The sequence below is a fragment of the Lygodium microphyllum genome, chromosome 20 (assembly GCF_053477565.2).
Source record: "Lygodium microphyllum isolate KBCC chromosome 20, Lygodium_microphyllum_v1.1.10, whole genome shotgun sequence".
NCBI lineage: Eukaryota > Viridiplantae > Streptophyta > Polypodiopsida > Schizaeales > Lygodiaceae > Lygodium > Lygodium microphyllum.
Window position 1 is genome coordinate 22,173,216 of NC_141154.1, and position 17,512 is coordinate 22,190,727.

General features: G+C 41.0%; 1 protein-coding gene across 1 annotated transcript in view; it reads left to right on the forward strand.

The window, feature by feature from the left end:
- Window positions 1-17,512, forward strand: part of TIP1 (Ankyrin repeat family protein with DHHC zinc finger domain-containing protein) — a 75,160-nt gene that overhangs the window by 42,252 nt on the left and 15,396 nt on the right. The window contains exon 12 of the mRNA XM_087701045.1: window positions 83-231. Within this exon, the coding sequence (XP_087557171.1) occupies window positions 83-231 (149 nt within the window). The remainder of the gene's footprint in view (window positions 1-82; window positions 232-17,512) is intronic.

A 17,512-nucleotide genomic window follows, 5' to 3' on the forward strand; every position in this document is an offset into this window, starting at 1 on the left:
AGCTCTCTAAAACATAGGCATGTAAATACTGCAGTCCGAGGTTATAAGGTCCAAATACAGAAATTTATGGTTGAGCTTGCAGGACTGTGGTCTGACCCCAGTGCTCCTGAGTCAGTAGGAGCTTGGATCAATTATATTGGTACACGCCATGCTGGTGCACTTGCCTTTCTGATTGCCGATGGATTCATTTTTATGGGTGTGGCAACATTGACGGGAATGCAGGCTACTCAGGTACAATTTCTAGGATGCTTACATTCTAGAATATGAGTTTTGTTTTTGTTTTGCACCATTGTTTGTATTCAAGAAGTCATAGATGATGGTGGCTCTTTTCTAGAACTGTTGTAGTATGCTGTCCATATTTCATGAACCAGAATTTGTTAGAGCTCACGTGAATTTGAGGAACAAAGTTTAAGAAAATGTGAACTGGGACACATTGAGGTGTATAAATGTGGAAAGGATAGGTGTTAAAAGTGGTTTTGATGTACATTCAGTGTAGACACAGGGTCTCCTTTCACAGGTGTCTTGATTACATTTAGACGGCAGAATTTGAAAAATCAATGGAGTCAGATGGACCAGTGCATACCTGCAAAATTCTCCAACAGAGAAAGTTTGTGCTTTGATATAAGCCCGATGATCAAGGTTAAGCATTATGATGTACTTGATTTCTCCTTTGAACAATAGTTGTGTGCCTGCAATTATACCTGTTGTGTCAGGTTTGCCCTTACACATCAGCTCTATCTGATGTGAACCAACAGCTGCTCGCTTTTGGTAGCAGGCAGAATCATAGTGGAAGCTTTCCACCTTTCTATTTGAGATGTCTACCCAAGTTTCGTGTGGGCAAATTCATACTGGTTGATCTATACTGTATATGCTGTTTGTGCTTTTGGCTGATCAAAGTGTCTGTTACCTGCTAAACAAGTGGTCCAATTGATGAGAGGGGGGACTTGTTAGCATGTGTCATGTTTAATTTATTGAAGTTCTGATGTTTCATTCAGAATCACCAATCCTTGTGAATGTGCATTTTGAGTACTTAAAAGACTCCTCAGAGTACTTGTGAATGAGGAGATATCGAGGAGGAATGAATCTCATACAAAATGAAGCACTTGTGCATTATCTAGCTTTGTGCATAGAGGTAAACAAGTGTACAAAATGGGCAGCTGCAAATGAATGTGTTGACATTGTTGGGAATAAAGGGCCATCGTGCCTTTTATATGTGCACGGGTGTGAACACACCCTTAGCACATTTGTACTTTCATATATATCTATCTAAAACCTAAAGAGGTACACACTTAAGGATTGTACCCAAGAACATCATGCATCTCTCTCTTTGACTCTCACTCTTTACTCTTGCTCATGTTTTGCTCTCTACTTGACATTTTCATCACCAGACATTGCATCGCCATTGCGCATCACTCACTTCAAATTGGTATCAGAGCTTAAGGTTCTGGGCAGACAATCCCAACGCTTCCCAGTCCACAGACGTCAGCAGGCAGCTGTGGGTGCTAGACAACACGGTCGGGACCAGGCAGGCTACAATGGACCTGGTGTGCGTGACGGGGAAGCAGTCGTGATGAGGCAGTTAGGCGACAAGGCAGGTGCAGGCACAGCAATCAGGCGACAAGGCATGCGCATGTACAATGTGACGGGGAAGACCGGCGGACAGAGCAATTTGCAGGCGCATGACGAGATAGGTGACCAGCCGTGTCGTGTAATTGATGCGACAGGCCGGCGGGTCAACGAACCCCACGTTAGGTGTTAAAAAAAAAATTAAAAAAATTTCCCCAAATCTTTTCTTTTACCCCCTTTCCTTTGACAGTGTTCACACATGGAAGCACAGTTTCCAGATCTGTGCAAATCTGACCTGGAAAAATTGGGGCTTTTTCCAGATTTGGGGACTTTAATGCAAAACTGGACAATCTGACTCAAAAATTGCAAAATTGGTGCACATTTGCTCATGATTTTTGGGGCTTTTCACATTTTAGTGATTTTTTTCCAATGTCACTGAAATTTGTGCACACCCGACTTGAGAAATTTGGGGATTTGTCTAGATTTGATGTGAGCAAGACACAAAGTGATATTTGTCTCAAAAATTGCAGGAATTTGTGACATTTTGTCTTCGATATTTGGGGCTTTTCATGTATATGCAAGAACTTTGGTACTTGTTTGTACCTTGGTCACTTGTGTGACAGTTTGGGCCTGCATTTGCTGAATTTGTTGGTCACATTTGGGTTTAAAATCATGGCTGGCAGCAGTGACAGTAGTCATCTCATGCACTTTAAAAAGCTTAAAGGAGCACAAAACTTTGTGGTTTGGCAAAAACAATGCTATAATATACTGTTGCAGAAGAAGCAGGCAAGGCCGATTAAGACCAAAGGAACAAAGCCCGCAGATATGGAATAGGAATATTGGGATGAGTTAAATGAGCTTGCACGCTCAACCATCGAGCTATCGATTTCTGATGCCTTGCTGTTTAACATTGAAGGTTTAGATTTTATCTATGCTATTTGGACTCAATTGGAAGAACTGTATACCCAAAAGAGTGCCGCAAGCAAAGTTTACTGGCTGAAAAAGCTTATGTATTTGCGTATGAAAGAGGATACAACAATGTCGACTCACTTTAGTGAGTTTAACTCCATTTTCAGCCAGCTGGTTGCCTTGAAATTCATGAATTTAAGGCTACGTTCTTGCTTTGCACTTTGTCAGAGAGTTGGGATACATTCAGGACTGCTATGAGCAATTCTAATGCAATCCTTTTGTATGTTGATGTAGAGAGCGCTCTACTCATGGAAGAAATGAATTGGCAAAATAATACATCCAGTAAGTTTTCCAGTGCTTTGCATACTAGGGGCAGATCACAACAGAAAGGCAAATTTGATAGTAAGGGATGGAATAAATCATGTGGTAAGGATGTTAAATGCCATCATTGTGGTAAGAAGGGTCACTTTAAACGCGACTGCTACAAAGGGAAGAAAGAGAAAGGAAAGGGCAAGAAGACAGATGATAGCAAGGAAGAGAAGAAAGAGAGTCAGCCTAAGAAGAGCAGTGTCAAAATTGAAGAGGTGAATGTTGTCACTCATGACAGTGACAGTGGGAATGACGTACTCTTTGTCTCTTCACACTTTAGTACACATGCTTTACTTGCAGATACCGATGATGCCATGCACACTTGGATTCTAGATTTAGGTGCTTTCTTTCATGTCATCCCTCATCGTGAGTGGTTTTCTGACTATACAGGGGGGTCGATATGGTCTTGTTCATCTTGGGGACAACTATGTATGTGACATTGCAGGTATTGGCAATGTGCAGTTGTAGTTTCAGCATGGTTGTGTCTTCATACTTTAGCATGTACGGCATGTACCTGAGCTCAAGAAGAGCTTGATTAGCATAGGGTAGCTAGATGACAATGGATTTCATACCACCTTTGGTGATGGGAAATGGAAGATCTGTAAGGGATCTAGAGTGATTGCCAAGGGTTGTAAAAGTGATACCTTTTATCCTCTCCATGTATCGAGTGTGCGTGACCTTGTTGTTGCCGTGACTGAGCAGCCAAGTGTTTCTTTGTTGCATGGCCGATGTTGGGACACATGAGTCAAATTGAAATGAAAGTGCTTTCTTGTTTGGGTTACTCGCCTTGTCTTCGTTATGCTGATTTTGAGCATTGTGATCATTGTGTTTATGGTAAACATGCACAGACGTCCCATAAGAAGTCTCTTTCACTGAAATCTTCTCCTCTAGAGTTAGTACATCTCGATGTATGCCAGATACCAGGGTTGTCTTTAGGGGTTTAGAAATACTTTGTCACCTTTGTTGATGATGGTACATAGAAGGTATGGGTTTACCCTATTCGTAGCATGGACGAAGTGCTTGAAAAGATTCAAACATTCTCGGCATTGTTTGAAAATCAGACTGATAAGACACTTAAGTGTCTTCGCTCTGACAATGGTGGGGAATGTATCCAAGGCCTTTCAGGCATTTTGTGACAGCAAAAGGATAAAGAGGGAGCTCACTGTCTCTCATAATCCACTCCAAAATGAAGTTATAGAGTGTATGAATCGGACCATACAGGATAAGGTTCGTATGTTGCTCTCTCTTGCTGCATTACCCCATGGTTTTTGGGCAGAGGTTGTTATGACAGCCGTACACTTGATTAATCGGACACCAAACACGTCTTTGGAGGGGGGGGGGAGTTTCCCAAGAAGTGTGGTTAGGCAAGCCATGTTCATATGCTCACTTGAAAGTGTTTGGTTGCGAGGCTTTTGTGCGCATTCGTAATGAAAAACGCAACAAACTCGAGCCAAAGTCATGTAAATGCATTTTCCTAGGATATGGTGACGAGGATTAAATGGAGTATAGACTGTGGGATCCCGAGAAAAGGAAAGTAGTACGCAGCAATGATGTTATTTTCCGGAAAGATCGCATGCATAAACAACCTGAAAAGACTGAGGAGGTCCGTAGGGTTGTATTTTGGGAAGAAATACATTTTGGACAGCAAAATGTGCCCGTTGTACAGCAGCAAATACTTGCTGTAAATGAACTTGTAAATGCAAGAAATGATGTTGGAAATGATCAGCCAGCTATTGCCCATGATAATGAGCCACTACATGTGCAGGAACAACCAGGTCAGCAAGCTGTTAATGCTGATTTGCAGGCTGAAATGCCAGGAAAATAAGCTGAAAATGGAAATTTACATGCTTAACAGCCAGCAAACAATGAGCATTGGGTTAGGAGATCGTCTAGGGTTACCAGACAACTTAACAGATTTGTTCCTGGTGCAAACAATGTGGTTGATTATGTCATGTTGATAGAGTGTGGTGAATCGTCTTGCCTCAAGAAAGCAATGGACAGACAAGACAGCAAGAAGTGGTATAAGGCCATGTTGTCAGAAATGGAATCTCTTGAGAAAAATGGCACTTGGGACTTGGTGCAGTTGCGTAAAGGGCAGAAAACACTTTCATGCAAATGGGTTTACAAGATGAAGGTCACTTCTGGTTCCTCACCAAAGTACAAAGCAAGATTGGTTGCAAAGGGGTATAAGCAGGAGCATGGTATTGACTTTGATGAAATTTTCTCTCCTGTAGTCAAGATGACTACATCGAGAACCATTTTGGGCTTGGTTGCAGTTGAAGATATGAAACTCATGTAGATGGATGTAAAGACTGCATTTTTACATGGTGATCTGCATGAAGACATATATATGCAGCAGCTTGAAGGGTTTGTTAAAAAAGGGAAAGAAAAAATGGTATGTAAACTCAAAAGGAGTTTGTATGGGGTGAAACAAGCACCAAGAGAATGGTATCATAAGTTTGATACATTCATGCAGTCTCAAGGCTTTCATAGAAGTCAAGTGGATCATTGCTTGTACACCAAGAAGGCAGCAGATGGCAGCCTGATTATCTTGTTTTGTATGTTGGTGACATGCTGATTGCTGGCAGAAATACTCATGCCTTGGACTCACTGAAGCAAAGTCTTCATGGCAGCTTTGACATGAAGGATCTTGGTGATGCAAATCACATTCTTGGTATGCGAATACTCAGAGATAGATCGACAGGCTTACTCTATCTATCTCAGCAAGAGTATATCTCCAAGGTTTTGTAACGTTTCAATATGGAGGGGGGGAAAAGAATTGGGGTTTCATTGCCTCCATATGTGAAACTCAGTGAAGAGGACAGCCATGTATCTGATGATGAGAAGGCTGAAATGGCCAAGATACCATATGCTTCAGCAGTTGGCAGGTTGATGTATGCTATGGTTACTACATAACTTGACATTGCCTTTGCAGTGGGAGTGGTTAGGAGATACATGGCAAACCTTGGTAAAAAGCATTGGGAAGCAGTGAAAGGTATTATGAGATACCTAAAGGCACAAAGAATTTGTGTATGTGCTTTGGAAAGCAGAAGGTATCTGTTGTTAGCTGTATGGCTGCAGACTATGCTGGTCATGTGGATTGCAGAAAGTCCACTTCTGGGTATGTGTTCACCTTCACAGGAGGAGCAGTCTCTTGGATCTCTAGGCTACAAAAGTGTGTTGCGTTGTCTACTACAAAGGCAGAGTATGTGGCTGCCAATGGGGGATGCAAGGAGGCTTTATGGCTTTCATGTTTGGTGGGAGAGCTTGGCATTAGAGAGTCACCTGTTTTCTATTGTGATAGTCAGGGTGCTATCATGCTAGCATGGAATCCCATTTCTCATGCAAAGAGGAAGTAGGTGAAGTATCACTTCATTAGAGATGTACTTGACAGCAAGAGCATTGAGCTTGTCAAAGTGCATACAAATGATAATCCTGCAGATCTTCTCACGAAGGGTCTTTTAGCAGAGCGGTCTCATTGTCGATAGATGATGGGAGTTGGATAGGTATATGTATTTCGGCTTTGTACATACCTACACTTAGCTAATTCTTTTCTCCTCTTAACGCACATTGCCTTTAGGTGGGAGGTTGTTGGGAATAAAGATCCATCGTGCCTTTTATATGTGCACGGGTGTGAATACACCCTTAGCACATTTGTACTTTTATATATATCTATCTAAAACCTAAAGAGGTACACACTAAGGATTGTACCCAAGAACATCGTGTGTCTCTCTCTCTGACTCTTACTCTCTACTCTTGCTCATGTTTTGCTCTCTACTTGACATTTTCATCTCCGGACATTGTCTTGCCACTACGCATCACTTACTTTAGACATTGCATTGAACATGATGCTGTTGTCTTGCCTTCTACGTCTTCTCTCTATTAGAGATGTTTCTGTAATTTCCCCAACACTCGGATTAGGATAGATACCAGATAATGAAGCTAGGCAGATAGTTGAGGTAGCGGTGGCCAGCCTTTCATGTCAAACTGACACCATAGGACAACTCTGGGTGCACCAATGGGAGAAGCTTTTGGCTAGGCACCTAATACCTCTTGCAAAAGAATGCTAAGGGCAAACATAGAGAACCCATACTGTATGACAACTCGATGAACACATGCTCAATGAAGGTGAGCGATATATGAAGCAAATTATATAATGGTGCCTCACACCTCCGTGTCTCAAGGACTGGAATGAGGAGAGTTGAGGGTGGTGTTGGAGATGCCGAGAATAGCTTCAAGAGTGTATCATACTCATGAGAGATTGCAAAACACAGCAGGGACAGTCCACAGGTGATGTCGTGGGCAGCAAAAGAGGGGGTGAAACAGAGTCCTTTTGGCAGCATGATATCGTGTGGTGACTTGGGGCAGCAAAATGCAAGGTGTGCTGACTCATGGCAGCCTCGTGTGCAGCAGTAGGTTGGGAAGATATAGATGTCAGCTGGCTGTCCTCGCGAGGATGGAAATGCAAGCTGCTGTTAGCGATGTACATATTTCCCAATTGACTGACCTGTTTTGTTGGCTTTAACTGATGCTACCTGACCTGATACTTTTGATGTATTATTATTGCCTATTTATAGGCTCTCCCCTCTCCATCTCATTTGTCTTTCATGCATGCACACACCAACTTGTTGAAGAGAGGAGACCAGGAGCACTTTGCTGGTTGCCCACAGTCTGTGCCTCTGTACATACTCTTGTGCCATGGTATATGGGTTCCATTTCCTGAGTTCATTACTTCTGGGTTCATGTTCTTGTTTTTGTTGAGCTCTCTATGTTTACAGCACCTCTATCTTTTTGCTTCCATTGCTTCACATCATTTTGACCTGATATTAGAGCCCAAGCATTTTGGTTCTGGTACTGTCCTTTGTTTCTGACTTCTGTTTCAAGTCTGATTGCTCTCCCCAAGTGCTTCAAACCTTGTGTTTGCTGCTGTCCTGATCTGGCTAGCTGGGGCATGTCATTTGACAGCCAAAAGGCAGCACAAAATTGCTTTGTGGCCTGTTTAACTGCGTTTTTCAGTGCTGGACCCTGTGTTTTAACTGGTACAGCTGCCCTTTTGATCTGCCCAGCCATCATTTTTGAAGGGGAGAGAGTGCGCAATGGAGTGCGAGATGGAGGCGCGAGCTGCAGAGCTGAGAGTTAGAGAGAGTGAAGGCAGAGATAGGTGTACAAGATCGTGATGGTACTCAAAGAATAAAATAATGTATTTATATGTTAGGGTACATTAAGGGTGTTCACACCCATAAGACTATTTATATGGAGATGAAGGGACTTTACAGCCAACAACCTCCCACTTAAAGTATCGAAGTGGTACCTTTAAGCTAACTAACTCCCACTAAACAAATGCAATGCTCATGTTGAGCCTTTGCAAGACACTTAGTGAGCACATCTGCAGGGTTATCTTGGGTTTTGACCTTAGTCAGTGTGACAAGACCATCATCCAAGATCCGTCGAATAAAGTGATACCGAACATCTATGCGTTTGGTACGTGCATGGAACATGGCATTTTTAGCTAGACATATTGCACTCTGGCTATCGCAACCAAGCACTAGAGTATGTGAAGAAAGACCAAAATCCTTGACCAAACGACCAAGCCAAATAGCTTCCTTAGAAGCTTCGGTGGCTGAAATATATTCAGCTTTTGTAGTACTCAGTGCCACAATTTTTTGCAATCTTGAACACCAAGAGATAGCCCCACCAGCCAAAGTAAAAACATACCCACTGGTAGGTTTTCTAGTGTTAAGATCTCTTGCCATGTGTGAATCACAAAATCCCTGCAACTCTAGTGTACCCTTTCCATAGCATATACACTTATACCTTTCAAGTATATGAAGATACATTTCACTGCTTTCCAATGTGGCTTGCCAGGGTTAGACATAAATATGCTAACAACTCCCACTTCATGAGCAATGTCTGGGCGAGTTGCAACCATGGCATACATCAAAGATCCACAAGGTGATGCATAAGGTATGCCCTTCATGGCACTAGCAACTAAATTATCCTTAGGGCAATCAGATTTGCTAAGCTTTGTATGTGGCGGTAAAGGCACACCAAGAGGCTTAGCATTAGCTATATTAAACCTGTCAAGTACTTTGCTGATATACTTCACCTGTGAGAGAAACAACAAATGTTGCCCTCTGTCTTTTTTAATACGCATGCCCAAAATGTGTTTAGTTGCTCCAAATCCTTCATGGAGAAGGCTGAACTCAGTTGCCTTTTAAGAGCATTCAAAGTAATCTTATGTTGTCTTGCAATCAGCATGTCATCCACATATAAAACCAACACAACAAGGCTGCCATCATCAGCCTTTTTAGTGTATAAGCAGTGATCTGCATGACTGTGTTTAAATCCATGGTTGAGCATTAAGGTATCAAATTTTTTGTACCATTGTCTAGGGGCTTGTTTTAGCCCATATAAGCTGCGTTTCAACTTACAAACCAAATGCTCTTTTCCTGGAATGACAAATCCTTCTGGTTGCTTCATATACAGCTCTTCATTCAAGTCACCATGAAGAAAAGCAGTCTTCACATCCGTTTGATCCAACTCTAAATCCAAGAATGCAGTGAGAGCTAACAAAACATGGAGCGTAGTCATCTTCACCACTTGTGAAATGACTTCCTGGAAGTCTATGCCTTCCTTCTGTGTATAGCCCTTAGCAACTAGCCGTGCCTTGTACTTGGGCTTCCCATCAATACATTTCACTTTGTAAACCCATTTATTAGGAAAAGCTTTTCTATCCTTGGGCAAAGGTACAAGCTCCCATGTGTTATTTGCATATAGAGAATTTATCTCTTCGTGCATAGCAAGCTTCCACTTTCTCTTGTTTTCACATGACTGTGCCTCTTTAAATGTCAGAGGTTCACTCTCATCAGTCAGCAGAGGCTCACCCTCTTTTAAATGTCAGAGGCCCACCCTCATCAATTAGCAGAATGTAATCCAAAGATGGTTGAAACCTCTGTGACTGCCTTCTGATACGTGTAGACCTTCTTACCCAATGATCTGTATTATTAGGCAGTGGGCCTACATCCTGAGGAATGTGCACACCATCACCAAGTGGTTGATTTTCAGCATTTTCTTGTTGCTGTAATCTGTTTTCAACATGTTCTTCTTACTGTCCTATTTCATCCTCTGCATCTATTTGCTGCCCATGATCTTCTGGCTGTAGCACAATAGGTTGCTTCTCATTTTCAGCATCGAAAGGGATAGAACTTTCAGCTAATGGCTGGTGAATGTCTGGCTGTTCATGCTGAAATTTGACCTTCTTTTTGTCAAGATCACCATGTGTAGCATTTTTCAGCAACTTTGCCTCATTAAATACTACGTCTCGGCTGCGTACTATCTTCCTACTCTGAGGAAGCCAAACTCTATAACCCATCTCTCACTCATCTCCATATCCCATGAAGATGCCCTTGATGGATTTTATGTCCAGTTTGGTCCTCTGTTCTACAGGTACATGCACAAAGGTATCACAACGAAAGACACGCATGGTCATATGAAGCAGGTTTGTTAGACCAAACCTCTTTAGGAATCCATTTTCCAATGCACGATTGGGAGAGTGATTGCATAAATGAGCTGCAGTTTTAAGAGCCTCTCCCCAAAATTGTTGCAAAAGATTAGTTGTGGACAGCATGCATCTGACTCTCTCACAAAGTGTGTGATTAAATCTTTCAACCACGCCACTTGATGTAGGATTATAAGGGGTTGTCAACTCCCTCTTAATGCCATGTATCTCACAAAACTTATTAAATTCATTTGAGACATACACACCCCCATTATCTTTTCTTATGGCTTTCAACTTAAGCCTTTTTTGTGTGGTAACAAAAGCATGAAACTTTTTAAAAGCATCCAACACTTCCTTTTTGCTCTTAAGTAGATACACCAATGACTTTCTATTGAAATCATCAATGAAAGTAACAAAGTAGCGTGCATCCCCATATGAATTAACATGCATAGTGCACACATTAGAGTGTACTAAGTCAAGAGCATTAGACCTCTTAATGGCACCAGAGTAGTAAGGAGACTTCACTTGTTTTTCATATAAGCAATCATTACAAAATTTGAGACCAGAGCCTTTTACATCAAATCTCCCTAAAGAGGAGAGAACCTGAAAGCCTTTTTGGCTCATATGACCAAGTCTTTTGTGCCAAAGCTCCATTTGTGAATGGACTTCAGCCATACCCAAGAACTTGCCAGGTATTGCTTTACAATGCAAGCAATATAAAGTCCCCCTTTTGTTGCCTTCAACAATCAGCATAGAACCCTTATGGACTTTCCAAGATCCACCACCAAAGGTAGTGAAATACCCTTTAGCATCAAGCTGTCTAACTGATAGTAGACTTTTCTTTATGCCAGGTACAAAATTGACATCTTGCAAAATCAGCTCTTGGCCATTTTCAAGAGCCAAGTGAATGGTGCCAACACCCTCTATCTCACATGCATAGTTATTATCCAAGTAAACCTTGCCTAGGCAACCTGTAGTGTATTCGAAAAATGACTCCAAAGAGGGGGTAACATGAAAAGAGACAGTACTGTCCACTATCCATGATTATGACAGCCTATCATGAGCTGAAAGTAAGGCTTCAATTACCTCCTTTTTGGTGATGTGCATATCACCTGCTGCTGCCATAATATCTGCATCATTACATGAGGCTACAACAAGTGTCTCTTTAGTGTTAGGAAGCTCTTCAATCACCACAATAGATGCAACATTTGCCTTTGCAACTTCTTTTGAGAAAGAGTTGTCATTATCTTTCTTATCATCCTTCTTTTTCTTACCCTGATGTTTCTTTCTTTCTTGATCTTTCTTAAAGTACCAGCAATCAGGCTTTTTATGCCCTTTACTCCCACACTGATAGCATGTGACATCTTGCTGTTTGCCCTTGCTTTTGCTTCTGCTTTTCCCTTTATTGGTTGGATTACCCCTTTTTTCAAACTTATCTCTTACATGGTAAGCTGAGCTACTGCTTTCACCACTAGACTTTTTTCTGATTTCTTCGTTAAGGATTGAACCTCTAACACCATTAAAAGTCAAAGTGGGGTTGTTGCTAAGTGACACAACCAAAGATTCCCAGCTGTTAGGCAAAGTCATCAATAAGAAAATAGCTTTCAATTTATCATCGAAAGCCGCCAAACCAAAGTCTTGCAACTGACTCAAAACCCCTGTGAAAGCACTTATATGCTCAGATGCTGGCTTAGACTCATCCAACTCCACGTTCACAAGGTTACGCACAAGATGCACTTGATTCACAGGAGTTGTATTTTTATAAGTGTCCTTAAGCTTTTTCCATATAGCATTACCTGTTTCAAGACGCTTGATGTCTATAAGTACATCATCAGACATTGCCATCTTAATGTATGCAATGGCCTTCTTATTAAGTCTAGCCCAATCCACATCTGTCATAGTTGCAGGCTTAGTCTCCAAGAGAGTATTTTCATAGTCCTTGAGAAACAAAATGCCTTGCATCCTATCCTTCCACAAGTCAAAGCCAGTGTCATCAAACCTCTTGATTTCAAAGAGGGATTTAGTGTCACTGCTGCTAGAAACATTTGCAGTCATTTTTCAACAATACACCAGAAGTTAAATGCTGCAACTTATGACAACAAAAATGAGCTGAATATTCAGCTGATTTCAGCCCAAATTTTCAGCAAATAATAGCAAGAATCAGTCTAGGTATGTGTACAGCAGTAGAATGAATGACTTTCAAGAGTATGACTGCAATTTCAGCATACATTAAATGCATACATCACTGCCAGTTAACTCCCAGTTCAGCAGTTTCACCAAAAATACATCTGCAATAACCCGAGATTTGCAAATGATTACTAAGATTGTTGCAACATGAATAATCAGCAATACATCAACTCAATGGGAGCTGTCCGATATGTGTACTGCATACATATGTGCTCGTATCAACTTCTAATACACAAAGCACCAAGAAATCTCTTCAATTTCTCCAAAATCACACAAGCGGGAGATAAAAATGCTCAAATCACTTTTCTTATGATAACAAGATTGCTTCAGCACAGTATTCCCAAAGTGCATTTCACGTATTAACTTTGGCAAAATCCATAGATTTCAGCAAAAGCCCCAAAATTTCAGTATCAAATCTGCCCCAATTGCATTAACATGTTTCTGAAAGCATAAAATAGGAAAATTTAGCAAATTTCACAAAATTTTGCAAAAGCCCCAAAATTTCCGGGACCAAGTGTGCATGAACGTTAGCCAATTTGACTCAGCTGAACAAAATTTCTTCAATACAGAAAAAACTCAAATTTTATGGGTCTAATGTTGAGAAATTTCACTCAAATGAACAAAAATTCAGTAAATTTGGCAAAATTCTCAATTCAAACGCGCACAATGTGTGCAATTTCTGACGCAGATGCCTCAATTTTGCATGAATAGCACTCAATTTGAAAAGGCCCAAAATTTTGGGCATAAATATGCACAAATTTGAACTTTGTGCTTGCTTGCATGAACCCCCATCAAGCCAAGGGGAAATTCAAAGAAGATTTTGAAGAAAAAATGGATTTGTGACTTAAAAAAGAAGTAACGGGGTCCGTTGACCGGCCAATCATGCTTTGTGACTTGGAGCCTTGCCGGCTGCTTGTTTGACGACAGTCACGTTGTGTGAACTTGAACCCCGTTGGCTTGTCGCCTGTCTATTGACGCTTCACGCAGGGCATGACAACTCATTGCAGCCGTCACTTGCGCATTGCCACGTTGGTTCCCCCATTAGACATCGCCTGTTGCATAGTAGTTGCTAGTTGTCATGCTGGACACGAAGTCCAGTGCCGTCACGCTTGCTGTTGTCTTGGACTTGACGCTTGTTGCGTGTCACCTCAGCCGTCAATTGTTGTGCAAAAGCTAGCTTTTTTTCTTGTGCAGACTTGATTAACACTTCTTGGGAAGCGTAAACATTGTTACCAATGCTTTGATACCAATTTGAAGGGGAGAGAGTGCGCAATGAAGTGCGAGATCGAGGCGCGAGCTGCAAAGTTGAGAGTTAGAGAGAGTGAATGTAGAGATAGGTGTGTCAGATGGTGATGGTACACAAAGAATAAAAGAATGTATTTATATCTTAGGGTACTTTAAGGGTGTGTTCACACTCATAAGACTATTTACACCATGAAGGGACTTTACATGCAACAATTTTGACTCGGCTGTTGATGATTTCATACTTTTTTGTGGTCGATACTTTGACAGCCTGCATTTACCTGTTTTTTGCGTTTTCAGCCAAATTTTCATACTGAAGGGAAGGCTCAAATGTGTCCGTCGTCATGCCTTGGTTCACTACACTCAGTTCACAACAAATCCTTTTACCCTCTTGCATGGGAGAGTTCTTTTATTTAAGTGAAGGTACTCTTGTATGCTTCTCTTTGTATATGTACCGTCACTCTTACTCTCTACTACACTTTGTGTTTATTGAGCTGGACATATAATCCAATAGTGGTATCAAAGCCATTGTGTTGTTGGCCTTGCCACCATTGTTACATAGGCTCCATCACTAGCTCTAACACATGGAGTCTCATGGTATTGTTGCTTGTAGTCCCCATTCTCCTGCCAACGTAGCTACAACTTTTTCTGTTGTGCACTCACTCTTTGCACGGATTACATGCATTCTCCACATAGTTGTGCACACAACCCGCCACACAACCCTACACATAGCTTCTCTCAGTCCTATCCATCATTTTCTATAGACTTGAAAAAATCTAGAAAACCCTGATTTTTGAATTTGGATTTTCAAAAAATTTGTGTGAATTTAGGTTCATCTTGCCCATCTTTGCGATTTTTGGTTGCACAAAAGAACTTAGAAATCGTGAAGTGTAGAAACCCTAATTTGTTGAATTTGGGGTTTTTAGAAATTTATGCAACTTTCTGTTCAACTTGTTGCCCATCTTATATTGAATTTCAAAGAAATTTTCAATTTCGTGCACCGTGTGCACATAACTAAGGGTTTACCACCAATACTAATTTTGGGCCCATCTTGCTTGTATTTGGCATTTTCTATTGCATAGAAAATCTCAGGAACCCTAAGGATACAGAAACCCTAATTTTTTCAATTTGGGGGTTTTTAGAAATTTGTGCAACTTTCGGTCCATCTTGCTTGTCTCAAATTGAATTTCAAAGAAATTTTCAATTGCATGCTCCCTATAAACATAACTAGGGGTTTACCACCAACTTTTCCCATTTTTGAAATTCTTAAAAATTTCATAAGAAAATTTAGGGCTTTTGCTAGATTCACCTTCCATTGCATGGATGTTTGTTGAATTAATTTCTTTGACATTCACACACTATATTCGGTGATTTTTGTCCACATTACCCAAATTGACTTTGTTTTTGACAAAGTTCAGCTTGTTGCTTTGACATTTCTACGTGTAAATGCTTGAACAACATCTACATTGACATTCGCATAGGTTGTAAGCTCTTTCTCATCTCATTTTAATTTTTAGCCAACTTTTTTGTACACATGTATTGGAAAAGAGGCTCCATTGTCCATTTTCGAACAAATTTGAGCAGTTGCCTAAGCTATGTTTGTGTAATCAGTGTGTGCAAAAATGACACAAATAAATTGAGTCATTTGGGATGCTTTCAGTTGGTGACAAGTTGGATGGTACCAACTATTCCAGTTGGTTGTAGATGATCGATCATGTATTATTTTTGAAAGTATTTTGGGGAATTGTCATTGGTTCACAGGTAGAGCCAGCGTGCCCTACTGCAACCGTAGGTGCTACTACTTCTACCTCAGGTAGTTCTACGGCCACTTTTAGCTCTTCAAGACTTACTATTGCTCTTGCTTCCATTGCCGATCAGGCATGTTGCAATATGCGTGCTGCTTAAGCACACTCTTTGATTGCTCTTTCAATCAAGAGAGTTACTATTCCGCAGATCCACTTATATCGGACTACAAAGAGTACTTGGAATAAGCTTGCATCTCTTTATCTGATTAGGAATGAGGTACGTGGTGCCTATTTGAGAAAGCGATTAGATTTTGAGAAGGTGCATGGAGGAGGTAATATGGATGCCTATCTTACATGGATTATAGATTGATATGAGCAATTGGTGAACATTGAGTAGGAGATATCCGAGAGCTATCTTGTCTTTATTGTGCTTATCAAACTTCCATAGTCATATCAGAGGTTTGCTATCGCCTTGTAAGTGGTTTGTTAGGGCAATGTGCATTAATACTCTCTTGATGAGTAGACCACATTTCTATTGCAAGAGGAGCAAAGTTATCTCAACCACTCTGCTATTGCCTTTGATGATTTGAGCTTTGCCTACTTTGATCATAGAGGCAAAGGAAAGTCATTATGTTCTTAATCTAGTCATCAAAAGGGCTAGGGTAACTCATTATTTTTTTCTTCACACAAAGAGGATGACAAGCAAAAAAGCAAGAGATGCAACTATTGTTGCAAACCAAGGCATGGGATCTTTGAGTGCCACAAGCGCAAGGTTGTGGATAAGAAGCAGAAACAAGCCGCATTGGTTGTTATGACTACCATGTTTAGTGCCCCTAGTGGTGGAAAGGATAAGGCTGCTCATCTTGCAGAAACTTTGAGTTCATATGTTTTGCAATGTCTTGTTCTTATGACCCCACCATACATGATCTAGGCCTTTCAATAGAGGACAATAAGCAACATTGGCTTTTTGATAGTAGTGCTAGCAAGCACATCACCTCATCCAAGCATCTTTTTATTTCTTTGGTCAATGCTACACAAGGGGCACTATCACATGTGCCAACAATGCTACTTATTTAGTCAAAGGCATTGAGAAAATCCTTATCACTGTAGTGAATGGGGATGCTATCACCTCAAGGAAGGTTTTATACGTGCTTGGCATTCAAAAAAACTTATTGTTAGTGTCAAACATTGCTACTAGTGGCTTTGAAGTTTGCTTCATTGGGCCATGGTGTGTGGTTATGGACACGTATGATGATAATGTGATTGTTATCATTGATAGTTTATGTCATGGCTTGAAGAGACTTGATGCATATGATAGACAACCTTGTGGATTTTTCATGAATGCACTATGCCTTGTATACTGCAGAAGAATGTCTTGCTGAGCGCAAGAATAGATCTCTTATGGAGATGGCTAGATGTATGCTTAAAGGAAAGTCTTTGCTACAGAAGTCTTGGTTGGATTTGGCTCATACAACTTGCTATGTGCTGAATCGTTCACCTACTTGGGCATTAAAGACTATCATGCGTCACGAGGCATGGAATGGTAGAAGGTTAGTGGTTGTACACATGCGTACTTTTGGATGTCTTGCCTATATTGATGTTCCCCTTGAAAGAGACACAACTTGCACAACAAAGTGATTAAATGCATATTTATTGGGTATAGTATTGAGCACTTGACACTAAGGCTACTGGTTGTATCAATTGGTTACATGCAAAGTGCTTGTCAGTAGAGAGGTTGTCTTTGCTGAAAATTCAGAAGTACCTTTGTGTGATTGGAAAAATTAGTCAACTGTTGGCCTCGAAAATGTGTTTGATTTGCTTATGCCATTATTCAGATCATTGCGAGAGATTGTTGACCATCACCCACTCAATCTCATGCATGGTGCAGCAAACTCAGCAACCTGCTCACGCTGATTTTCAGCTTCATTTTCCCTCATGTGAGGTAGTAGATCATGTTGATGCAAAGGCCTAGAAAGGGTTGGTATCTGGGAAGCAA